The 26,736-nt window shown below is 34.5% G+C and overlaps 2 protein-coding genes and 1 long non-coding RNA gene across 5 annotated transcripts; all 3 read right to left on the reverse strand.

The window, feature by feature from the left end:
• Nucleotides 1-1,106: 1,106 nt before the first annotated feature.
• On the reverse strand, nucleotides 1,107-11,181 carry LOC109853943. Of its 2 annotated transcripts, XM_020426538.1 has the most exons (6): nucleotides 10,773-11,181; nucleotides 7,907-7,972; nucleotides 5,499-5,564; nucleotides 5,249-5,411; nucleotides 4,371-4,722; nucleotides 1,107-2,868 (listed from the first exon to the last, which is right to left on the reverse strand). In XM_020426538.1, exons 1-6 carry the CDS (start codon nucleotides 10,927-10,929, stop codon nucleotides 2,686-2,688), a joined length of 987 nt encoding a protein of 328 aa, XP_020282127.1. In that variant the 5' UTR covers nucleotides 10,930-11,181; the 3' UTR covers nucleotides 1,107-2,685. The 2 variants fall into 2 exon arrangements, with proteins under 2 accessions (XP_020282127.1, XP_020282128.1); XM_020426539.1 differs by lacking the exon at nucleotides 7,907-7,972 and having other exon boundaries at nucleotides 10,773-11,179.
• A 2,604-nt stretch (nucleotides 11,182-13,785) lies between these two features.
• Nucleotides 13,786-15,541, reverse strand: LOC109853950. Its single transcript, XR_002250166.1, has 2 exons — nucleotides 15,471-15,541; nucleotides 13,786-14,514 (listed from the first exon to the last, which is right to left on the reverse strand). It is a non-coding gene; the product is annotated as an uncharacterized LOC109853950 (long non-coding RNA).
• A 4,686-nt stretch (nucleotides 15,542-20,227) lies between these two features.
• On the reverse strand, nucleotides 20,228-26,209 carry LOC109853961 (solute carrier family 46 member 3). Of its 2 annotated transcripts, none has more exons than XM_020426577.1 (8): nucleotides 26,075-26,209; nucleotides 23,506-23,801; nucleotides 22,866-23,217; nucleotides 22,105-22,500; nucleotides 21,472-21,606; nucleotides 21,170-21,253; nucleotides 20,552-20,708; nucleotides 20,228-20,473 (listed from the first exon to the last, which is right to left on the reverse strand). In XM_020426577.1, the coding sequence occupies exons 2-8, from the start codon at nucleotides 23,722-23,724 to the stop codon at nucleotides 20,365-20,367; spliced, it is 1,452 nt and encodes a 483-aa protein (XP_020282166.1). In that variant the 5' UTR covers nucleotides 23,725-23,801; nucleotides 26,075-26,209; the 3' UTR covers nucleotides 20,228-20,364. The 2 variants fall into 2 exon arrangements, with proteins under 2 accessions (XP_020282166.1, XP_020282165.1); XM_020426576.1 differs by having other exon boundaries at nucleotides 25,702-26,209.
• Nucleotides 26,210-26,736: the final 527 nt, after the last annotated feature.

Below are 26,736 nucleotides of genomic sequence, written 5' to 3' on the forward strand. Positions count from 1 at the left end.
TAGAAGAATCAAGATATCGATGATAACGGTAACGTGTGTGTGTGTGTGTGTGTGTGTGTGTGTGTGTGTGTGTGCGCGCGCGCGCTTATTTAATCTCTTAGGAAGATATCCATTTATAAGTGTGTATCACAATGCTTTCGTATAACTTTTGTTACGAGTAGATTTTAAAGATTTACACAATTATACATTACATAACATGTGTTTAGTTTTTGTGTTAATAAAAATACTATATTGATTTTTGAATATATCGATTGTCGCACTTGTCAAATCCTTCTTAAAAAAAAGGTAATAAAAAAATAAAACACATATTGTGTAAGATATATTCTATCTGAAAAGAAAACAATTTATTGTCAAAAGTTTGAATTTATTAAGCGATGTTTGATTTATTAACAGACTTGATTGACAGATGCATGATTATGGCTGGCTTATCATAGAATATTCCGCAAGCTCATGCAATTATAAACGGGTCATTACATTTAGCCGATTAATGCAATTATATTTTGTTTCTCGCGTTAGTGTGAAATTTAAATTTCTCGCATAATTATTTACAAAGATGAAAAATAGATATTTTGGGATTTAGATTTGTTTACAAAATATTATATATTTTAATCAATAATTACGAACATAAGATATTATTTGTTTTTTCTCTAATGTCCATTCCATACGTGGAAATAATCGTAGTCATTGTTTTTATACATGTAATTGTATTACATAATTTGATACACACAAAGTACATCAAATCTCATCACGTATTTAAGTATCTAAAATTCGATAAACTGTATGGACACTATTTACAAATTGCTAAAATATATATATAATGTATATTGCTACCACATATTATTTTAATTAATAATTAACGAAATATAATTACTTTTGTTATCACAAACATGTTGCTTTCCGACTAATAATAATTTTCTAATCAATATTCATGGCGTCTATCGCATGTTGCGTTTAGCGTAACTACATAGAGAGCATCTCTAATAATTATCTCCTAACATATTGTACCGGCAAAATATATTAATAAATTATTATATATACAAACCTTATAACAATTATTTATATTTGAATATTTACAATATATTTCAAATAGTTGTTTATATTCGAATATATGTCTCTTTTTTTTTATACAATTGCAAATATTATTAAATTGTCTTTTTTAGTAAAATTTATTATGGTTTTTTTGTGTGCAACCAGAAAAATAAAGCAACGATAAAAATCTCGGTGTAAAACAATTTCTTTGTGTGCGGTTATTTTGATTCACGCTTTTCAAAGATTCCACCAAATTTTTTTTATAGCAACTGATGAAAATTGATGCGCGATATATGGCACACGCTAAAAGGATCGAGTGCCTTACCCTGTATAACGCCATCGAAAATTCTATACAGCGAACGTTCTCAATCACAGTTTTCTCCATTGTAAAAACCATCTCTTTCTCTTTCTCTCTCTTTCTCTCTCTCTCTCTCTCTCTCTCTCTCTCTTTCGTGTTTTACTCCTTTTATCATCGATCATCAATGTCAATCGAATTAATCTCGACAAATGAATAGTTCAGGTATCGGTTTTGCATTACGAGATATATTGACACCGTTCAAGGTCGTGTAATACTTCTGCTCCTCTTTATCAACGAGAAATTAAAGATGCGCAATGAGACTCGCGCTTAAGCGAACCGATGAATTAAACATCGGGATTCTCTTTCACCTGGTGCATCCGCGGCAAGTATTGCGAAACCTCGCGTCGATTGCCTTCGCATTCAATCACGCCTGTTTTCTAACGAACATAACAAGATGGATTGCCGCAGTTTAAATCGCACACATGGGGTATCTCACGAGGTTCTTACAAACTTTTCTTTACAAGATCGCAGAGTATATACATATATTTTTAATTTTATATCGAAGTAGATCTTCAGACACAAGCTTGAATTACTCAGCGCGAAAAAAAGGATCTTCAAGAACAATCACGCGAATTAATTTAGACAACTCGGCAACTTGGAACGTTACAAACAAACCGATCGTTCGCTCTTTAAGATCTCGTCGAAGGTGAAGTGTAGTCGGCAAGGTATTATAACAGAGTCAACGACCTTCGAGTCGTTATCGTCGTTTATGCGCGAATTACGTAACAGAAAAAGTAGCTTCAAAGTCGTCAGACTCTGCTCTTGAAACCCTGCTGAAGCGAACTAAAATGTCTACAAAAAAACAAACAAACAAACAAACGTCGATGCAAAAGTGACACTAACGCGGATTCAAATTCCAAAAACCATTTTTTCAGAAAATTCAACTCGTTACACGTTTCACGAGTATCGTTCGTTCGCGTTGCACGTACACTAATCGGCGTAAATCGAGCTCTACAAGTAAGCTCTAAAGTGTGTGCGTCGCTCGATGTGTTGTTTCCTGGCAAAGTCTCAGCGAGACTGGATCTTTACGCGCGTTACACACAGTTTTGTTTTCTTAAAAAACACTACTTGTAGAAAAATATATTCTACAAAATATATTTTTGATAACACGCCAATTGATGTATTTTCTCGCTGTAAATTTGTGCTCGTAACTAACTTAATTAAGCAACGATATAGTCCTCAACACACCATCAGACACACGTTAAGCTCGTTAACTGCAGGTAATTAACTGCAATTGCGCAACCGACTGGATTAACTTGACGACGCGTGTTGTGATTGCAATTTCGAGTCTCTCCTCATTAGGGTATCAATAGATGCGTGATGTCTCCGAACTCATATTCCCCAAGCAATGTGCGAATCAGATCCCTCATAGTGAGATGATGGATCGTTTCGTTTATTTGGTTCGCCACGTAATCCCGAATCACCGGCAATATATCCGGCTTGATGATGTCCACCGCTTCTGGTGTAAGCTCCTCGAAGACCTGCAAAACCGTCTCGGTGACATATTCATGATCGGCACGACACACGCGTGGGCGTGTTCAATTTGGTAACGAACCGTACGTGAAATTTATCCCGTTCAGAAATCTCTCGTCTCGTTTGCATTATCGTTTGCGACATTAATCTTGAATTATTGATTTAATGCAAAACATATGTGCGCGCAGAAAATTGACGGTATCAATTATATTCAGTTTTAAATTGCCGAACCACCACGACGTGTGTCGAACGCAATCATCGCTGCTTTATGATTTTCAACGCTATTTGTAATTTAATATTGCATTTATTTAGAAAAGTTATCAGTTAACGAAACTCTATTGGATACGGACGCGCATGTTGAAATCGTTCAGCAATGAACGAATCAAACGAGCGATTAATATTCCGCGCATATATACAACGCGAAATTTTCGTTTCAATGCGATCGGACAATCGCGCGACCTCACCCAATTCGACGTTGGCGTGCGCATCGCGAATAGAATTACTACGCGGACAGATAGATATTGGAACAGGCCGTAAAGAGCTTTTCGCCGTAAAAACCGCACCGATCATCGCGCGAAAGTCAAAACGGTCATATATAAAGAGGAAATGATTTCGCACGAAATCGCAACACAGAAACTCAATAAGCTCGTAAAAGTTCTCGAACACAATCGAAAACGGCACGATCACGTTCATAACGACACCGCGAATCGCATATGAAGTAATATTTTATCTTCCGTTTGATCAAACGCGCGTTTAATTTTACAAGAGTATTTTGTTTTACGAAGACAGAACTTACAAAACAAATTTTCTATTTCAGTTATTTTGTGTGGAAAAAACAAATGTTTTTGATAACTTTGACGTGTACATTTTAAAATTATTCGAATGTCAGCGCACACTATTTACAGTAGGTGCAAAGTTAGTTCGGAGCACACGTGTGTTATATGTGTACAAGAAGCGATTGATAAGTATCCGAAAAGACGCACAGACGTATATCACGTAGCGACGCAGTAGTATCACATTACTGTTGCTTTTGACAAGTTTTCGTTCTTCAGAAGAAAAACAAATGTCAAACGCTGACTCATTATCACAATGTTTGCGACAACTCGCTAGTAAAGTAGACGCTCTCTCTCTCTCTTAATGATTGCTGACAACAGCATCAGCTCACACTTGTTGTTTCAACGATCAAAATTTACGAGTCGGACTTTGAATTGTCGTCTCATCCTCGTTTTATTCGCCAGATACAAGGCCCCGTACGATTTTTATTTATTTTTCTATTTTTTTATTTTTTTCGAAATAGCTCGATGAAAAGACACTTTTCAACAATGAAGTCGTCGATGCTCGTAAATGGCTATATCTTGTTATACAAACACTGGATGCGATGATGAGCCAGTCAGCGTTTGACATTTGTTCTTCAGAAAAATGAAACCTGACAGCAATGTGATACTACTGTCGGTATATATATATTTGCGTCGCGTCTCAAATACTTCATCAATTGCCCCTTATGTCTCACCTTGCTCATAATTAGCCCGACCTCCTCGTTACCCATGAAGTCGTGGAGATGTATCTTGATGGCGCGCAGCGAAAAGTCCAGGTCGAATTTCCTCAGATACACTCCTCGGGCGTAGCCCAGCACGATGATTACGTAAGCGCGGAAATCGTTTACGGTCATCTCGAAGGGACCCGCGCCGCGCAATTTGTACGTGTCTCCCAGTATACCGGATATATTGTAATGGCCCGTCGCGTAAATCTCGGGGATTGAGATGTTTACGGCGATAGTAGGTCCGATTAGTGACATCTTGGCTCGATCGATTAGAAAAGTCGAGAGTTTTCGCATTTCCAGGTCTTCGATTACCAAATGCACTCTGAGAAAAAACAAAACAGATTTATGACGACATTTGACCTATTTGCTCGGCAACTCGCACGCGGCGGTTGATGGTATTTCGCGGATTTTAAACGGTAGAAAACATATCTTACGTATTCTCATTCGAATGTAAGAACTTTACTTTCACAAACGGTAAGAGTGCTTGTGACTCTAAAGTGCGCAAATCGTAATAAATAAAAGGTGCAAACAATAAGTGCAAGCAATAAACCGCGTGTGTTTGTTCAACAAACTCAGTTATATCAATTCTAAAAAAAACACATTTTTTGTTACTGCGCATCGGCACGAAAAAAAAAAAAAAAAATTAGAAAAATCCAATAAAATCTTCTGAAGTGAGTTACGACGGATTTTAAATGTGTATCGAGAGAAATCGCTTGAGCAAATGTTTTAAATCTGCGTGCGACAAAAAAATTTCCGTTTACACAAGATTCTCGCGATCCGCGGAATTCGATGTAGGTAGGTATTACACCGTGCGAGTGCGCTCACATCGATCCGTCGTCGACACTCACTTTCCTATTTCCGGATTATCCGTGTCTATGTCGATCTCGTCGAGCGTAAACGGCTCCAACGGCGGAATACCCAGCTCCGGGATGCCGTTGCGCATTCGTCCACGGAATTTCTCCAGGAATCTTCGCAGCTTGAACTCAAATCCTCTCGAAGCTGCACTGTCAACTGTCGACGCGGATTCGACGACGATTAAGCATTTAAATTGCAAATTAACAAATTAACTATTACGCGCATGTGTATCAATTCACTCACTGTATCCGGTAGTCACTCGGGTGGCGTTGATCAATAAGTTCCTTGGCCTCTCCACTGCATTGGTTACTGAGACACAAGAAAACAAGAATGTCTATCTGTTAATTACGATCTTGTTTATTCCGTTCATCCGATTATACGCGCTTTGCTTGTTATTGCTGCCGCTAAGAGAGCTCAGGCATTTAACTTTTCAGCGCCGCGAGGACCTGTGTGCTATTTCACTCGCCTCATCAACCTTTTTTTTCTATTTTTTATTATTGCACGAGTAATACGCGCGATTACAATTAAATAAGATCGTAAAAAAAAAATGCAAAACTCATTTAATTTCGCGTAAAAAACATGTGTAACAGAAGACGATGAAACTTTCTCTCTATACAGAGCATCGATTTAAGTGGCACACATAAGTCGTATTTTTCTTCAAAACTCTCCAGTATTAAACTTAGATGATTTTATTAATTCGGAATGTGAATTTTAACCGAAAAGCAGATATATTAATTTTTCCTGAACTGACACAAAAGTAAACAAACCAACAGAGTTCTATTTGAATTGATATTAATATCTTCTCGTATATTTACGTAATTGAAGTTTGCATTTGAATATTATTCAAAGTTATTAAAATTTATTCACTCATTTATATACAAGTACGCATATGTATAAATAAAATATATTTGAAGCGCGGTATAAAAACAAAAAAATATAAATGTTTGGGGGGAATGATTGTAATTTTTTAGGATAAGATCCAATAAAGTAACTAAATATTTAATACGAGAGTAATTAATAATACGTTCACACATGAAGACGTTTTGCTTTGCGCAAGAGAAATATACAATATTGAATCAAAACACACAGGTTTCTCAGCACCGAGAGAGATTGTAGATAGAGAAGCGCGAAAGTGGTCTCACATGCATAACATAGCAGAATCATTAATTTTAATCGCATCGCGATGTGTCTGCCTGCATTTTTGTCAGCATCTTTGACATTTGCTTATTTGCATTTAAAACACGCACTACTGTGCACATTGCGAAATTTCAAATTTATTCCGCAAAACTATTTAATGAAACATTTATTGCAACACACCGATTTCATGATCTTCGTGCGTATTGCTATAATTTTTTACTTGTTGAAAAAAAAGTAAAAAAAGTATCACAACACTGACAAATAATTATTTCTCTGATATGTGTTACATTCTCGCTACTTTTATTCTTTTTCACGTTTGTATTTAATGTTGTTGTTGTTTTTTTAGAGTTATAATATTTCCCCGTCAACATCGCGCTATCCGTCTTGTCTGAGACCAATTAAAAAAAAAAAATCAGTTTCTAGAAAAGTTCATATTCATGTATATTTGCGCGCAATTTTTTTTTATCGAAGAAAAAAATATAATAATTATAATCTTTGTTGTAACTATAACGTATCTTTATTATAAACATAACGTATCTTTATTATAAATATAATTTATTTTTATTATAATTCTGCATATTCGAGGATTTTCAAACATCCATTATTTAAATCGCTCAAAGTCGCGTTTTTCTATTGAAAAAAAGATTTAATAATTCCATCAAGGGTAAGGAAATAAAAGTTCATACAGAGTATTTGATCGGGATCAGTTTAAAACGGCATGAAAGAAGTAATTCGATTTATTATTCAAAGCGCAATCGGGAGTTAGTAAGCTTCTCTGATGCAATTACACGTGTATCATACTGCTCGCGGCAAAGATAAACGTAATCTTCCTTAATCCGTGGTGTCGATTAGTGTGTTTGTTATGTCATGTTGTTATTGATCAAATTACGAGACAAACACGATGTAATTCTTCATTTGACATCTGTGTGTATACATATTTGCATCTCTGAACTCGACTCTACGCGCGGTCGGAGTTGCATTAACGCAAATTATCTTCTTCAACGTTCCGCGAAAACATAATTACTTGCTAACCTTTCAACAGAACCCATGTAATCTACGTTACGATTGAAGTTGTACAAACACACAGACGATACGGAATATTAACGAAAAATTTTTATTTTTTCTTGTTCCGAGATAAAAGATAGAGAAACATTTTGTGTTTTGTAAATATCTTTTGCAGGCTCTTCGAAAGAAAACAGCATTAATTTTTCTTACTCTCTTTCTCTCTCTCTTTCTTCCTTTTTGCACTTAAGGGGACTGTCCCGGAAGCGCTGAAATAAATAACGCTCTCTTCCTCTCTCTCTCTCTCTCTCACTCACTCTCTCCCTTTCTATCTCTCAATACAGAATTGTTATAAAGAACTGTTATATAATCGCAAGCATATGCAAATGTTTAAGAAGTGCACTTCTGTGTGCCTTTTTTAAGAATCTGCATTGTTGAAGCCGCATTAAAGCCGCAAAGTGCATAAGCTTTTCTTTGAGAAAGATCGATTTGCAATTTGTGAAAACACGTACTGAGATTCGTTGCGGTATCCGTAACGCGATGCAAGAGTTCTTTTTGTCGTTTCATGAATCCTGTTACTGTAAAAAACGATTAAAAGTCACAGCGAAACATTCTTCTTTTGTCAGTCTGAACGCTGATTACGAAAATCTTTTGCAATCATTATATTACGTCGATGACGAAATAATAATTGTCAGTGGTGCATCGTATATAATAACTTACTAATATTAAAAACAAAATAATAATAATGTAAACATAGTGCAATATAAAATTTGCGGCTAAATAATTGTCATTTCAGAATATATACAATATTTTTTTCGATTATTATATTGTAAATTACAGCAGACCGGTACTATATATATAAATACTTTAGCGTGTTCTCATATTTCTGCGATATCTTACAATTTTAAAATTCATATTGAAATGCACATTACGTGCACATAATTCATATTTGTCGTTAACATACTCATCTCTTTGATATGTAAAAGCAGTCATATCTGCGCAAACCAGACGTGACTAACAATGACGTGTAGAAGACGAGTACAAAGTGTTCTTTCGCGTCAATCTCATTATGAGAATTCTATTTTATTGACAGATATCATTATTCAGTACGCGTTAAAGAAAAATTCTCTAACGCGATTACCATTCGTTGCATCTTCTCGTTTGAATCATATCGTTTCCGCGAACAAACGTGCGAATGAATATCTTTCAGTGATGATTGCGCGCGCGCGATAATGGATTTCTTCTCTAACAATTGAAGAAAACATTAAGTTCAATCTTCTTGGAAACTATCTTAGAAAATTGGAAAATTATCTTAATCGTGGAAATATAAAAAGAAGTAGAGAAGAAGATTGCGCGACAACAAAAAATATATAAAAAACAGGAGTTCATAAATTAGATATTAAAAAAAAAAAAAAAAAAAAATACAACTTCCTTCTGATAAATTTTGCTCGCGAGCTTCGTGCGCGCCAGCTGAAAAATCGATAGTTCAAATACAGTTTATCTATATTTGAACTGCGACTATTTTTTTTTTTTTTCACAATAATTGCATAATATATCATACCGTAATGTCAATGTAAATGTTCTCTATATGTCAACATCATGCGAAATTATCACGAATATTTCTATCACAAGGCCTCGTTTTTTTTTGCCTCCTCGCAGTAGTGGTAGTTTTATTTTAAAATTAAACGATAGGAAATAAATTATAACATTTCGCAAACGAGACGAGTGTGTAAATTTAGTACCTGAGAAGTGTTGCTCAAATTAAAATATCACAGCTATAATCTATCTTAGCAAATTTTGCTAATTAGAAATATTTGGATCACCGTTCGACGTAATAATCTTCGATGAATTTAGTATCTAAGAAATTAATCAAATTAAGATATATTGCTAGAGCTATAGCTCGTCTCGCAAATTTTGCTAATTAGAAATATTTAGGTCACCGGGTGTAATAAATTTCACGTGTTCGACTGTCTGCAATACTTATTTGAGAAACATCTGCCACTTTTATATTTTTATTTTTATTCGCAAATTATTAAACGACGAATAAATTTCTAAAATTTCTCAAAAGCATCTTCTTTTTCATATCAATACTTTGCGCAATTGTTTCGACACAGTTTCTTAACGAAAAGAAGATTTTTCAGATCGTTAATGCTTTATCTCACAGTTCAAACATTTTTTATCTCATTTTATTCCAGATAATAAAGTTCCTCTTTTTGTATTTTTGTCGAACGTTGATAAAAATATCTCTTATACGCGTATTCAAACATCGCATTAAATACTCTGTTTAAATTCTACAATTGGTTTTGGACGTTTTATGGAACTTTTTTTTTTTTTTTATAGAGGTTATATCACAGTGACCCCAGACACACCCACACACATACACATGCACGATACGTGAATATGTGAATAGACCATTGAAATTCTATCTCACAATCAGCTGAAGAAATTCAACCTTGAATTAACCAGTTTTTGATTTCTCAAACAAGTCACCGTGATACAATGCTAATTGCGATTGTGTCAAAGCAGCTCCTCTCATTATAAATGTAAATGGAACTCCGTGTTATCTCAATTTCAATCACGTCATTTTATGTTATATTGACAATGCAACACGAGAAACGTTTTGCAGTTATGAGAGTTTTTAACATGTATCTCGAATCGTATATTTTGTTCAAAATTTAGATATAAATTTTTCGAATATAATACAAGATTATTATAAAGAAAAAGTATACATATTCGTTGTATGATCCCGGGAAGAGAAAATTTCTCAATTTATGTTTAATTTACATTCAAAGCATCAACTTCCATTGAGCACAATAACAATATATTGAATTCTTATATTAAAAATCTATTTTTATAAAAATAATTTCCGTTATCTCACATGAGCGGTCATCGTACGCGGTATACTGCGCGGTGATCTTATAAATATTTAATCAGCCAACAGTTTTAATAAGTCGCAATTATAATTATTAATACGTTAACTGTTTATATTACAATATCGTCATTCGATATCAACGATATATTTATTAAATAAAAATATTCTCATTTTTAATACAGATAAGAGATATTCAGTTTTAGTGAGTTCAGAGCAAATTTATACTACAAGAGTTACAATATGTGTAAATAGCCATTAAATTTACCACAAAACCCATTTTTTTTTTTATATCAGCCGTACAATTACGTGTATAGGTATATAAAACTCGTGTTTTAAACACCGACCTTACGGTTTGCCGTGTTTGCATTATCTCTTACAGTTGTTATTCTCAAAAAAATATTTGCTGGAAATATTTTATTTCCAGCAGATTTAGTGTACAAAACTTTCGCGCTGCGAATAATTTCGCGATAGCGAAAAAATCAACAATTAAAGATTATCGGACTTACGAAAATTGGTCGCGCTGTTCGCAACGTTACCGATGCCGTCTAACAGGGTGGAGGGCAAGGGCTCGGTGGGCAATGCGTGTACCACCGCAATTCCGACAAGGGCGATGCGTATCATCGTCGACGCGCGACAAGTCGTTGCCGTACGTCCGCACTTCATCGTTTGCGCGGCGCGATGACAGTTTCTCCTCTCGCAAGTAAATCGCGGAAAAACGCGGAAAAGATGCCGATCAACCCCCTCTCGTGGGAGCAGAAAGACTGACTGACAAGATGAAAACCATTGCGGACTGTAGCTCACTGTACACGAATCACAGTCGCTTGCTCTCTTGCTGCTTACTTACACACACACACACACACACACACATATTTGCGGACAGTTGCAGACGCGTGTAGAAGTGCCGAGCGCGTCCAGCGAAAGTGAACGTTTTCTACATGCGCGTCGCATTTTACACACACGCATTCACCTCGTCACCTCTTGTCCGCTTCGACTTGTCGAAATACGCAATGCTCGAAAAGCTGATCATGTACGGATTAATAATGTGTGTGTCACGCGAAATTCAAAACTTCTTCGCGTTCGTGATGACGAATACACGCTTCAATTCGGAATCAATTCGCGATTGCTGTAAATAGGAAGAGAGAGAAAGTATGAGAGAATGATTTTTTATTTATTTTTTTATTTATTTTCTCAGAAGAGGTTTCAGAGGAAACTGACCTCTCGATTAATTCCCGTCTCTTGCGTCATACCAGAAGGAAGTCATACCAGACGGTATCAGTTTTCGACGGCATTGTAGTATGTGTGCAATTATTTTCACTCTCTCTCTGTCTCTTTCTCTCTCTCTCTCTCTTGTTACCTCCTAAAGTGACTAGACGAGAGGTCTCCTACACTGAAAAAAAAATAGTTTTGTTGAGATAACAAAAATTTGATAAGTCAAATCAAATAAAGTGTTCGGCGAAAACCAAATTTTGGTTCAGATCACCAAAATTTGGTAATCTCAACAAAACTATTTGTTCAGTGCACAAAACGTGACACACACGTGAGTATCTACGATTAGCATATTCACGTGTTACGAATTCCGCGAATCACGCTAGCTTGTCATATGTACAAGAGCGTGCATATATGTTAGCGCGAAAGTGAAGGCTACACACACGCACATGCGCCAAATACATGTATACACGCTCTTTCTTTCTCTCTCTCTCTATCTCTCTCTTTCTCATACTATTATATGATGTTACGTTTGAGAGATCGCTGTGATCTATCACGCAAAAGTTCGAACAAAGTAAAAGTCTTTCAATGACCGGACATGTATCAATGGTCGGACATTTATTGGAGAGAAATAATTATTAGATTTGTAACATTGCATACATTAAATTAGATTTTAAAAATTTTCAGTGTTTTATGTATGTTTTAAGATGTGTATTTAATTATTTTATAATTTCCGACGCTTTTACGCGTGTGTAAATTCTTTGTTATGATTATTTTCCTTTAACAAATGTCCAGCCAATAGTATTTTTTTTTTTTTTTATCAATAAAACATTTGTCTTACGCGACAATTTCGTTTATTAACTTTATTCGTCGTGAGCACACGCTCTTTTGCGGATAATCCTGTGAAAACGGATGTAAATCGCGAAGTAGTTTTATCGTTATTGTTTAAATGCAGACGCGTGCGAGAAAACAGGAAATGTAGAAATATACAGATGCCGTTATCTACGATCGCGTGTGCGAAAAAAATTGTGCATTTTATGCGCCGACCTTGCACTTGCTTTTGAATACTGACGTCACATATACGTTGCAATATCGTCGTGAAAACGCTCGCACAAAGGAATCATCGGCCATCACTGTCGCGCGAGCGACTCGCACTATAATTGCATTTCCTTTCTTTTTTTTGTTTTAGGTCGCTATATACAGTTTGGTTTGATTCTTTGTGTCCGTTGCTTCCGCGAGTGCACTATTGTAACACGCAACTGAATTAACGAGCTGTAGCGTAGTTTTAGATTCGCTCTTGCGAATGAATGTGTGTAAGGGATTGTCGCATCGGGAACTTTCGGAAACTGCGACTGTGATGAAACAAGTTTGCGTTGCAATTACATAACACGTATCTTAACACGACAACAACAATGAAACGCAATAATTCAGATTTTTGTATTTTTTTGATGACGGCATTTTTTCCGCTCATAAACAAAAGAATATACAATCGTTATTATTCAACTTTCAATGTGTTTTTACATATTCGTATTTAAGTGATTGTAAAAAAGAAACTGGTAAACACAACCGTGTATTTAGAGCCGGTGATGTTTGTTTAATTATTCAGTGCATTAAAAAAATTAGATTGTCATATATGTTACATGGATATAAATGTGCGAGAATGACGCGAAATGAAAAACTATAGCCTGCAGGGTTTTCCGATCAGCCTTGAGATAAGATCACCTTGGTTTTTTCGATCGCCTAGTTTTTCTTGATCGCGAGCCAGGTTAAATCGATATTATATAATCGGCTTACGCTAACGCGGAAATGCGTGAAAGTGACGATATATGCTCGCGGCTGACGCCACGATAAGTGTAAGGTAAATTAGTTAGGATAAACGTCGGAGAGAGAGAGAGAGAGAGAGAGAGAGAAGAGAGAGACAGAAAAAAAGAAAAATGTATGAAGAGAGGCGTAAAAGTACTTAACTTTGTGCATGACTTTTACGTGCGCGAACCGCTTACGTGACGCGCATCGTTATCGTCGGATCGGTAGCTGTTAGACAATACCACCTCGTGTGCTATTCTCCATCTCGAGTGAGCATCTTCGTAGCATCGTAACGAGATATTACACGGTGAGCAAGAAGTCACTTACCTTGAAGAGACCAAGAAACTCGCAGAAATATTTGTCCGTATTGTATATTGATGTCCAAACTTTATTTTTGTTTTTCTTTTTTTGTTGCTTCTTACAATTAGTGATATGTGTTGCGTATATATAAAATCGCTCGATATACTACTGCAACACAGTCATGTACAACAAAGAGATTAAATGCAAAACCCATGTGTGGTATTCGATTTTAATAAGATTGTATTTATAAATATATAAAAAATAATATATACGATAAGCTAAAAGATATTCTATATTTGATACATTTTGTAATGCGCGCGTCTCTCTCATGCGAGCGTAGACAAGTACGTATATAAGTAATTGGATACGCAACAGATAATAATATATTTATAATTGTTATACGCAATTCACACATTAAACTCGCTTCTACAATTGTAGTTATGAGATGAGTCAATATGTACAATTCACTTTTATACACATAACGATATTAATAAATTCGAGCGCAATCTCGTTGTTCTCGATGATAAATTTATTAATCGGTGTGTGTGTGTGTGTGTGTGTCAAATCATCGATAATGCTCTCGTACCTTAATGCAACAAACGCATATTTCCGCCAGATCCGACGTATCTCTCGCTCGAAAGTTAACAATTAGAGGGATTTGCGGATAGCTAATAAAAAAATATGTTTTTTCTCTCCAGAACAAATGGGATTCTTGCGTAGAACGTGCGGTGATCCGGAATCACACAGTATTTAACGCCCCACGGATTGCGCTGTGGTGGGTCTCGGATAGATCCATGGATTTGGCGCGTAAGGCGGTCTTTGAGGTATCGGATAAGCCGTAATTGCTCCGGATTTGAAAGGACTCGGAGTCGGTATTGCGTGCGCAAATACCACGAGACCCACCAAAATTATTTCGACGACTTTTTTCAACAGCAGAATCTGAAAAATAAAGACATGTTTTTAATTAAATATTATCAAATTAAACAAATGAGACACTTCTCCAAAATTTCACTCTTCTATCTGCTGTAATTTTTTTTTGTTTTTTAAGAGTTTTACGTAAGAAAATTAATCGATCTCGTGCATTGAGCGTCGGTCGTAAATCATCTTTTGTATTGAATCTGTTATATTGCAGTTATATTAAGGAAGCTGCGTTTTTGCGCGAGAAAGTGGAATAATTGACTTGAAATAATATCTCTGCGTACAGAATTGAATTCGTTCTCGTAGTCGATTACTCTCGATGTAGCTTTTGCGGTGGAAATACTAACTGAGCTCGTTCAAATGCAGGAATCAATTGTAGATGGGCGTGCAATTTATGTTGTAACCAACCGCGCACAGGAAAGACTGACTAAGAGAGAGAGAGAGAGAGAGAGAAATCCTCAGAAATCTTATTTAATTTACGTTCAAAAACGGAAACGAACGACTCACAATCGCATTAGTACTGAACGTTACTCCGACACGCAACGTTCCGGGTTTATTTTCCGCATAAATCTCGCAGCTTTAATTTTTTGTCAATAAAACCGTGATAGATCAGAACAAATGTCAAGAAAATGTAAATTATAATTTGAAAATTACGCTCAGAAACATAAATTACAACGCGAATGAAATTGTCGTTTTCTCTTTTCTCGCTTTATTTATAGTTGTTAATTTAAATTTCGTTGCAATTAATTTTGACGTTGCGTACGTTTAACAAAAGCGTTCGGTTGCGTAATTATGCGTATTTTGCGCGAAATTAAGGACGACATTTATAAATAAATTTTACAATTCTCTCAACAAATTATATTATTCGACAAATTTATCTAATTATGGCACGCGCGCGAAATTACCGATAAGAGAAAAGCACGTTTTATTGTAAAACGCTAACGTTTTGTGTTCGCGGTACGCTTATAATATTTTACCATGATATGCGCGCGAGATCTCTCTACGGTTCTTGGCGACGATTGTTCGATGAAGTGAAAGAAGTAATCTTCTCGAACACGTTTGGCAGATTTTATACACCGGTGGCTTTTGCGCGGGTGGGGATATTTGGGTCAGGAAACGAGAATATTGTGTCCACATTTTGTCCACGTCCGAGGAAATGCAAGAAAGTTCCGAAGAACCGCAGATGTTCGTTTTTATTTATTTATTTTTTTTTTTTTTTTTGTCGTTCGCGTGTGTTTCCAACATTTAATTAAAACGGAGATGCGCACGTCAGAGTGAATGCAGATTGCAAAAAGAAATTATGGGAAATAAGATATATATACATGTGTAGTGTTTAATTAGTGTCGCAATTTATATGAATACTGTTGTACAAGCATATGTTAACGCAATTATTATTATTAATAAAATGCGCTATACAATTATCTCGCTTCGATATAATTAGAAATGTAGATACGCAATTATTCGCATCACAGATAATAATAAAGATTAAAACACAAATATGAAATATAATATTTATTAAGTACCGGGCCTCGTTGTGTGAAGAGAGCGAAGAATTTCTTGCGAAACAATTTGCTTAATCCCACGGAGAGGCCAAAAGACATCCTAAAGATGTCTAAGAGACAATAAAGCGTCTTTTAGAGATCCGTGGTGTGTTTAGATATATCGAAAAACGACAGGCTACAATTAACTAAGGCCTTGACACGCTTACGGCTTGTGTGTATACATCGAATGAATAATATTCTATCTATAGGCGCTTTAAACATCTCGTAAATTCGGAACACAGTTTCCAAAAATTTTGCCGATCGTTATTATGATAACGCGATTCTTTGTGAGAATAAAGCGAGAATTCGTAAATATATCGAAATCTCTTGTACACAAATATATGATTCGCGCATATCATAGCAGTGCTATGATACTTTTTTCGTGCACCTATGCGCGCGCTCGTGAGTGTGTGTGTGTGTGTGTGCGTTCGCGCGTTTTTTATCTTTAACATCAACTGTGCAATTAAGTTTTCTTTAATCTACTTATGCGCGTCAGAGCAATGAGCAATATATGTTAATAAAGTTTTTGTACGCAATTCATCGTCGCGATTATTTTATGATTCATTTTATGATTCATTAATTATTAGAAAAAACAATGTATTATGTATATGTTTAAACACACTCGTAACTCATATGACTACTGTAATGTGTGTAAATTGTATTAGCTATAAAAAAAAACTTTTGCGCGCGAATTACACCTTCAATGTCCAACTAAGTGTCATTGGAAAAAAAACAATTTAATAATATATCATTAATATAATTATCATTTTCACGAAACACACAATTGTTTCAATAATTATGAATAAGAGAAAAAGAGTAAAACAATCAATATAATCTTGCACTGGTCTAATTGTTTAAATATATTTTTCTAACTGGTAATTGTTTAAATATATTTTTCTATGTAATAGATGAACTGAATCATCTAATCTTTGAACACAAACGCACACACACACACGCATATATAGTATATACATATATAAGAACATTTATTTTAATATTTATTGTACGTGCTTTCAAATTTAATGTCTTCTTCGACTGATGAATATATGAATGCCGCGAGTCTCGATTGTTTAACTTATCGCGCAATGTTCTAGCCAATCACAGTCGCTCAAATAGTCGCTTCCGTTCATCAAGGGACTCTATAGGTTTGTTTGCGTCGCATGCTCCAACATGCTCCTATTCGTTCCAACGCGCTTTTTTTCAATAAAACTTTAATGAAACTTCAAAACTTTTTTAATAAACTTTTTCAATAAAAAAAAAGTCGCACTCAGTGCGCACTAGTGCAGGCTACCGAATTCGCTGTTAGGACGCGTTAGGACGAGTAGGAGCATGTTGGAGCATGCGACGCGAACAAATCTTATATTACGCAGATGCCAGTCGGAAATGACCGGAAAAGATCAAAACCCAATAAACTCTATTGTAATAGTGTGTAATAGTAGAAGAAAAATAGTAGATACACTTTTATCTCCGTTTTCTCCAACCTCGACCGTTTCCTAAATATTAAAGCGAACGCTTCAATATAAGCCGATCCATTCACAGCCCGATCTTATATTTAAGACTGAGATAATCTTAAATAAAATGATGTGTTAATTAATGAGACGACTCGTACAGCGTCCTAAGATCATTTTCATCACTTTATTCATCACAGACCTATCAGTTTTCTTTCTCTCTTAGTTTTCATTGGCCCACAGTGTCTCGCGTTTCTTTTGTTTCTTAATGTTGGATAAAAACAAAGAAGTAGTTTCTTTTCTGTCTCAAGTCTTACATCTCTCTCTCTCTCTTCGATCGTTTCGTAGTAACATTTATTTTTCATTCAAGCAAACATTTCCCAGCGATATTAGTACGGAACAATTACAAACTGAATTCTTTGGCACGCAGATCAACGCGAAAAAGAAGGATAGGCAAAAGAGAAATAGTATACGTAACTGGAATCAACATGTCTAAATTATCTGAATACGTTTCTATCGAAAGAACGGTTAGGTCTTTCGACGAAGAACCGGCAGCGTATCTCGAGCCACCTTTTGCAATTTTAACCGCTGGTGCCATGACACCAGAAGAAATTACAACAACCGCGATATGTTGGATGTTAAAAAAACGTCCCATTATAGTTCCCGTGAAACGGCTAGTGCTGACTGGCGAGAATTTAGAAACTTTGCACAAAATTGAAAAGTATCCCAAGTCAGATCAAGTGATGATCTTCATTGGGATGGCAGGCCTTATGACTCTCGCCAAGGAAATTAACTTGTCAGAAACCAAACCCAATTATGATTATCTTCAAAAAAGGTGGCATGCAATCTGCACAACATTGGGAATTGAAGATGTAATTGCCACACAGCTTACAAAACGTGACATGTATTTAGGACTTATGAATGTTCTGGTATCCTGGCAGAATTGGATCAAGCCTCGTGCAACAATCAGAAAACATTTTCTAGATCTGGCATTACAAGAACAACCTTCTGGAACACCAACTCTTGTGAAGCAAGCCTTGCTGCAAGTAAAAATGATTCTGCATAATTTTGGAATGAGGACTATCTTACTCATGGATAATTTTATCTATTCCAAGATCAAAGCTGTTATGCTTCCTGCTATTGCTCAACAAGCCGCGGACTTACGAAAAGCTCTGACGGATCTCTATGATAAATACAAGGAGAAATTTCACTATCTGAAGGTCTATCCACTAGAAGGTGTTGAGAAAATATATTGCAAAACTTATCCCGATTTATATTATGCAACGATAATGGCAGCAAATAACAAAGCACTGGAAAAAATGCAAGTTACAGTAAATAAGTTGTACACTAGCACTCCAAAACATATCATAAAAAGCTTGTTGAAGCAAAAGATGAAAATACCTCTTGACGTGACTATTCCGCTTAGTCGAAAGTATCTAAGAAATGAATGTAGTTTACCGCAAACATATTATATAGATGAAGATGACGATTATGACAAGTCATCTTTCCTGAAACAAAGATATTTTTAAACAACTTCTTCATTAAGGACTGAGATGCTCTATCAAAACCATGACGAATTCAGACTGAAAGGATAAATACGTACAAGAAACTTCATCATCCAGGGACGTGAGAAAAGATCAGAATCTTCCGATGAGCAAACTGAAGAAATTGAGTATACGAGTCAAAATCTTCAGATTACAATTCTCTTAGTAGAAGTAATATCAAGAAACGAAAGCAAAGAAGAAAAGAAAAAAGAAAAATCTTGCAAAATATGCAGATAAAATTTGCACACGGTTTGTTTTTTCAAGTTTAATTGCCAAAGATTAGGTTATTGAAAAAAAAACTTAATATATAATTACTATCTTTAACAAAAAAACAGAGTTTCAATGGAGTGAGATATGGTACAAAGTTTCCTAATACAGAAATGTATGTACTATAAATGTATATATATTAGTAACAAACTCTAAAACTATAATGTAACTTGAGAAATGTTTAATTTGTCCACTATAAAAACAGTACGTACACAATATGTATAACAGTACATAATATAAAAAAATTTATTTACATAAAAGTCACATTATATATAATCATACATTGTGTATAATATAATCTTATAGAATATAAATGTTTAATCTTTAACTATATTAAGTGAGAGCAAAAGTTTTGATGGATTTTGTGGTAGAAAAATGGGCCAAGTAACTTTATTAAAAATGATTTATTGCATAATATATAAGATTAAAAGTATATATGATCTTCCGAATGATCTATATATTTGTAAAGTGTTGTCATAAAACTGGGTGAGTCACAAAATCTTTGAGAAATCCATCAAAACTTTCAATATTATAAAATTGTAAAACCTGTTAATATTGAACTTTTTAGGTTTATTTTTTTTTTTTTTTTTAGTTTTGTATTTTATTTTTGTAACACATTGTCCTCTCAACGTTCATATAAAAAATTATGCACTAATAGTTTATAACAGGGACGTAGATTGTTGTATTCTTTCCGTTGTTTCACATATTACATGTATTTTCGTATTTTATGTTTTAGTATTATATTTGTGAAACTCTTATGGAACTTTATTTTGCATGTAAAAGCAACAGAGAAATAAATCTTGAAAATTACGTATTCTCACAAAACAATCTAAACTTTTATAAACCTATAGGAAACATGATGTAAAAAAAAGTAGATATACTACTTTAAATGCATTGATTTAAAAAACTTATATTCTCTATGTACACGTGACTTCAAAAAAATAAAAACATTATGCAACTTCTAAACGTATTTGTAACGTGTGCGTGCATATATATATATATATATATATACATATATGATATTAAAATTTATGATTGTATTTATGACATGATTTAAAAATAGATTCTAGTTCAATTATTTTGTTGAGTTTCTGAAGTATTATTCTGTAAAGATGGCGTCACAGTTTCATCGTCACTTTGTTCACTCGCATGCTTGGACCACGATGTAAAATGAATAAGCCTAAAAGGAGATAAAATTGCAAAAATTAAATTTATCGAATGAAATAAACTTTATGAATTAAAAGTAGAATCTATTTACATAACGAGCAGAAGTACGGCAATTTGTGTAGAAAACGTCACCCAGAAAAAAGAGGTTGGTGCCGTTTTTATCGTGGCGTTGTAAATTTGAGTGTATAAAATACCACTGAACAACGGTACTGCATTGTCACACACGGAAAGCATCGCGAACACTTTTCCTGAAAATAATCACAATGTGATACGATTATTTGTTTTCTGTCGCGGCAAAATCAAATCGTTGATGTAGCATAAAATTGAAACGCAGCAGCTACATTTTCATCTTGAATTTCTGATGAGTTTGACAATATCACATTTCGACATAACACGATATAGAGATAAGTGATGAGTGCCGGAATTAAATTTCGACATGAAAATGATATCCTTATTTATGATAATCTAGACATTTACACAAAATCTATTTTCATTGTGATGATATCGAAAATTAAAACTACGTTTGCATGCCAATTACTTTTTCGTAAAAGATCAAAATGACTCATGTTGTTTTTGTATCGCAAGTTATGTGTCATCAAGTTTTTGTATATAAAAGTTTTAATTTATTATATTATAATATTAAATAAATTTCCGTTGTAAAAGTTTGTCATTGTTGAATAACAAATGTAAAGTTAGATACAAAATTTACCTCGTTCTTCCACAGATATAAGTTTAGAAGTCATAGATCTAAGTACAGGAGCTACCACAGGTCCCAATGCTGAAACTACAGCACCTGTGAAAACAAATTATTATAAATTTCTTATTTTATATAATTCACTCTTTTGAATATGCAACATGTGTGTATAATATCTCCATTTGCAAGTAATGAAAATATAATCTTTGATATTTTTTATGTGTAGGAAACACAGTTTTAAATATATTTATAGAGATATGTAAGATATATGATAGTGAGACTAGAGAAAAAAGTAATAGGAATTGTAAGATACTTGCCTATATAAAATACTGTCGGAGTATTCGCGAGAATATATAATATTCTTCCGCTTGCATGTGACATTGCTCCAACTACTACAATAAAGACATCCTTCATTCCCAATTTATGCATAATAGGCACACCACCAAGCATTGCTGTTAGACCAAAAGTTATTTCAAGTTGTTATTATAAAATTTATCTTTTTGCCTCTTATTTTCAGTTTTATATAAAAATTGTCACTACATAAACATAAAAATCTCAATATATGTAATATATTTTTATCAATATGTTATTAAATTTATATGTAAAAAATAACCAAGTCCTCTGTCGGAAAATTAATAGACTCCAAGTCAATAATCGCTAGCTTGCCGAAGTCAAGCGCGAACAGCGTCAACAATTTTATACATCTTGCACTTGGTATTTCACTTTATACTTCCGTATACAAAGAATCGAGTTTTTACCCTATAATTTCAACTTTCATGTAACAAGGTTGTAAGTTTTTTTTTTTTTTTTTTTTATTCAGTGACACAAACAAATTAAGTGGAAGTGAAAGTTTCTGATAAAAATTTTCTCCTTTCACTCGACTCGTTCAAAACTCAACTGGCAACCTAAATTCGGACATTGTTAACCGATCAAGTTTGCAGTCAACTGACCTGCAATATAGAGAGATGATAGTAACGTTTTGTAGTTACTGAAGTCAGTTACAGTCCACTTAAAGATCAGCGAAGTGTACAGCTGAGTTTTGATTTTTTCATCTCTCTGAAACGTGTAGAAGAACATGGCCGACAAAAGCAACCACAGATGCAATTTGCCGTGATTGAGTCTCGATTTCACCATCGTTCGCACAGTGCTAGCAACATGTCTCATGTCAAAGAAGTCTATCAACCAGTTAGCACCGACTAGCGGTTGTTGTCGCGGTGACGTTCGCCACTTGAGCATTAAAAGCGAGTACAGAATCGTCAGCGCGAGCAAGCTCGCATTTATCATAAACATAATCGTGTACGACGAGTTGACCACATGAGTAAACACATACGATCCGAGTGCGACACCTGCAAAAAATAAACCAAAACCTTAAAAAACCACAAACAACAAATCTTTCATACATATGTACATACATTGTGAATGCTTTCGCGGAAAAAAAAAGAGACAACAGAAAAGAATGCTAATCAGAATTAATAATCAGAAATAACGTCATCTTGTCAAAACTCATTAATATTAATCAACGTTCCGACGAGTGAAACAAGATTGATGTTACGTAACAAATACATGCGCGCAGTTAACTAAGTGATGTAAAATCAGAAGACGTTTTTAAAAATGTTAATCGTTCGTAAAAGTTAGTATCTACGTAAAACTTTGTAAACATTATATATTTATCCAAACGATTATCGTGTTTTACAAGAAAATTGATCTTAACCTATGGGCATAGTGCTGAGATAGGTGGCATCTAAAATTGTGATTCTCAGAGTTCTCTGTTGCACAGAACATATGTCCGATATGTAAGCGAAGCAACTGGCAAAGATAGCAACATTGCCGCCGAGAAAACTCATCGGTAGTGTGGCCGTGTACACTACCATGTTCAGATGCCAAGTGTCCATTATGGAATTGATTACAATCATCACGGAGTAAATTAATTTGCCGATCAGACCAAGAATGAGCGGCAATTTACGTCCGTGCCGATCACTCCAGTTCCCGTAGAACATCGCCAAAATAATAGGTATCAAATGTCCAGCAATGTCGTTCCATTGTTGAAACTTAGCAACGGTTATCTGCAAGACAACCGGTTTTTTAACGGGACATGATTGAGAAGTAGAGGTAGCAACTTTGTCACAACTCGGAAGCTTTCTTAGAATTCATCTATTTCAAGAGTCATTCATCTATTTCAAGAGTCATTCTGTTTCAAAGAATTGAATAGAAGTGAAAAAATTGAAATATCGAATGTTCGTATATTTTGCAGTTTAGAGCGTATTGAGTGCGTCAGTTGTACGCGGAAATGTGTACAGAATCTTTCTTTGTATTAATTGTTTAGATAAGAAATACTTTTTACATGAGCGCACCTGCACTGCGGTTTTTATCTCTTCATTGTTCATTTTCAAGCATTCCTTTTCTGAATATCCGTGATCTACTCGACATGCTTTGTATCTGAAGAAGTCTTGCTCGATAACCGACGTGAACATAAAGGCCATCATATAGAGCCACATAGTCGGTTCTACCGATATGTGTTTTAACCAACCAAAATATTTTCTGCACACGGCGTTGCATCCCGTTGATGACATCGTGCGGAACTTGCAAACTGCTCACCGTAATATCACACAAAATCGTCGATTCCTTTTACTCTTGATATTTACAAACGCTGGAAGAAAACAACAAATTTTTGCGAACATTGGAAAACTTATGGGAATTAAAAAAATTTTATGAAGATTTCGAGTAATATGGAGATGAAAGAAAAATATGAAATTTTTCTCTCTCGCGCGCGCTCTCCGTCTTAAACGAAAAACTTATGACGCTGCTCGTATTTTAATTCTAGATAAATATAATTTAGTAATTATTAAATTTTATAGTCACATTTTAATATTTTCTGTGATTGCACATTATCAAAAAAATATCAAACGCGATGTTTCTACCAGCTCTCTTTTTATTTAGCTACTGTTTTATTAGATTACATATACTTATGTTTAATAATTTATCAGCTTGTAAATCTGAAAATTTTGTTTTAAATAAAAAAAAGTTAATAACGTTTTCGATATTCTTTTGTCAAAATGCAAAAATCTGAAAAAAAAAAAAACAATTAAATTAAGCTCGTGCGCAATGCCACATGTGAACAAGGAATACAAGCGTTTCAGTGGTTACATAATTTATTCTTGTCTGTGCGTTATCGTGTTGTCTTCTAAATCGAGAAGATAAACGCGTTCAACGCTCGTCATCTATTCAAACTAATGATTTCACGTCATCATAGTTGCTTAAATAATTGCGCAATGATGCGCGAAGACATTTATCTTGCGTCCCCAATTACTTATGTGCGATACATTCCGCTATGCAACGCACTAAGATCGTTAATTAAACTTAAATGATAATACATTATCAGTTATGATACGCTGTGTGTTATATGTTTTAGAGAAGGTTAATTAAGGCTGTGGTCTATCAAAGCGCTTTCGCTTGAAACTTTCTGATAACAATACGAACGTTCAAATGTGACTATGTCACAATCTGAAAGTAAATTAAAGATTCTTTTATGAAACTTACTATTTCTCAAGTAATAAAGAGTGTTTATATGTATAAATATTCTCGTGTGAGTTGATAACTTTGATAAGAAATGTGTTTTTAGTTCTTGTTTCTCTATCGAAATATAAAAAGATTGATTTGATTGACAAGTGTTAACGAGATGGTACAAAGTTTATATTGTCAATTTGCTGTTGTTTTGTTTAAATGTAGTTAGAGATAACATATCTAGTTGTTTCTTTACACAAAAACATCCGATATAACGCGCACAGAGTATAATAAATGTGACTATAGTTTTACACACTTTCATGAAAATTCTAATGTAAATAGTTAAAAATAGCTTTAAATCTTTTTTCTTCTATGTAAAATGTAAAACCTGAAATACGTGTTCAAGTCAATATTTTATTTTTTATACGCACGCGCGTGGTTAAATCATAATACGTGTAAAAAATTAAAATTAATATTCTAAATTTCTAAATTAAAAAAATAAAATTAATATTCTATAAATTTAAAATTAATATTCTAAATCTCATATAATTTAATTTGAAAAAAATAAAACAAAAAGCTATATCAGTAATTTGCGCTAGGAGTTACGTTAATTTAAAAAATCGTAAGTAACATCTCTTAATATTATTAGTTTTAACTGCTTCTAATATCAAACAACATGAGTTATTAGCTACGCGTAAGCAATTATTAAGATATAATTTTACTTGATACATATAGATCACCCTCGAATTTAAACATTCGCGACATCATTAATTATCTGTTTGAACCCAACTCCGGTTTAACTTATATTAAAAAAATTTAATATATAATATATATACATAAATAAAAAACTACATAAATATATTTTTACTTTCATACACTACACTGTATAAACATTATTCATACTTTTGACACTTTTCTGTGAAGAAATATTTATATATAAAAAAACAATGGAAGTCGATGGCAAACGGCAAGTAACGCGATAACTGTCGATTATTTGACCGTCATAATTTACATAAATTACATAAAATTAATTCAATTGAATTTACATAATTGCCCGAGTACGTGGTGCATCAACCGCAAAACATACGGCAACCTTTTCACACGTGGATAAAGTATTGATGACTGATAGCCGGGAAACCAGATATCGCGTAGGTACCCTATTTACTTTTCCAGTCTTTGCGTTTCACACAACTTTCTCTTTGAATTGGACACCGCCGCTGTCATTTGACATCGATCACATGTACCGGTTTTTCAATCGTAACATTTCGATCGAGAGCCATATCTGTTGACCACGTGCAATAACCACGTGAGTCGTCACATACATGTAACATTACGCAACATATACACACTTCTTGCACAATTTCCAATTATCACTTGACCAGACGAAACAAACATTTGACGAGTTTTTTAGATACGTACACGCGCGTACCAGACCTCTCTGTCAAGACTAAGGGCTGCTTTCCGATATTCATTGCCAGTACTGCTACATCTATAGCACGTGTGACGTGAAGTATAGACTTATAACACCGGTAGTGAGTATTAGAACAACTCTATGAGTTAGTGTTGTAACGGCTAGAGGGCATGAACTCGAAAACGTACATATGTATGTGTATTAAAAAGGACATGTTTTGCTATTTGCGCGTCATCACGCTACGTATCCAAGAACTATGTGAGTTATACGTAATGTAGATAAAGTAGGAAACACACACAAAAACAAACAAAGCATAAGACGCAAAAGTAGGTAGCATAAAAAAGAAAACTGAGAGCGGCCAAACCCATAAGAGTTTGTACAAACTATATATTAGTATAGTTGTTGTTTAGTTGTATAATTGTTATTATACAAACATTTGTTTTGTATAAAATACAATGTGCAATATCTCATGTATAATCAGAGAGAAGTCTGAAAGCGACCAGGGGCCCGATTCTCTAACTCACTCGTAAGAGAAACGTATGCGCAAACTCAAAGTTACGAACACTTTCCTATAGGTTTTCTATATTTAAGCGCTCGTAACTTTGAGTTTGCGCATACGTTTCTCTTACGAGTGAGTTAGGCCCGAATTCATAGTCGTCTCTCAGATCTC

Source organism: Pseudomyrmex gracilis, unplaced genomic scaffold, assembly GCF_002006095.1.
Source record: "Pseudomyrmex gracilis isolate BER0280 unplaced genomic scaffold, ASM200609v1 scaffold_57, whole genome shotgun sequence".
Lineage (NCBI taxonomy): Eukaryota > Metazoa > Arthropoda > Insecta > Hymenoptera > Formicidae > Pseudomyrmex > Pseudomyrmex gracilis.

Bases quoted from the DNA above. Each gene is read 5' to 3' on its own strand.
- LOC109853943 (XM_020426538.1), bottom strand. From the start codon at position 10,929: ATGAAGTGCGGACGTACGGCAACGACTTGTCGCGCGTCGACGATGATA. The intron at 5,565-7,906 runs GTACGTGTTTTC...CTTGTGTCTCAG, and splicing joins GGATACCGCAACGAATCTCA to TAACCAATGCAGTGGAGAGG. The intron at 2,869-4,370 runs GTGAGACATAAG...ACGGTTTTGCAG, and splicing joins TCGGGCTAATTATGAGCAAG to GTCTTCGAGGAGCTTACACC.
- LOC109853961 (XM_020426577.1), bottom strand. From the start codon at position 23,724: ATGTCATCAACGGGATGCAACGCCGTGTGCAGAAAATATTTTGGTTGG. The intron at 22,501-22,865 runs GTTAAGATCAAT...TATTTTTTGCAG, and splicing joins TCTCAGCACTATGCCCATAG to GTGTCGCACTCGGATCGTAT. The intron at 20,709-21,169 runs GTAAATTTTGTA...GATTATTTTCAG, and splicing joins TATATCTGTGGAAGAACGAG to GAAAAGTGTTCGCGATGCTT.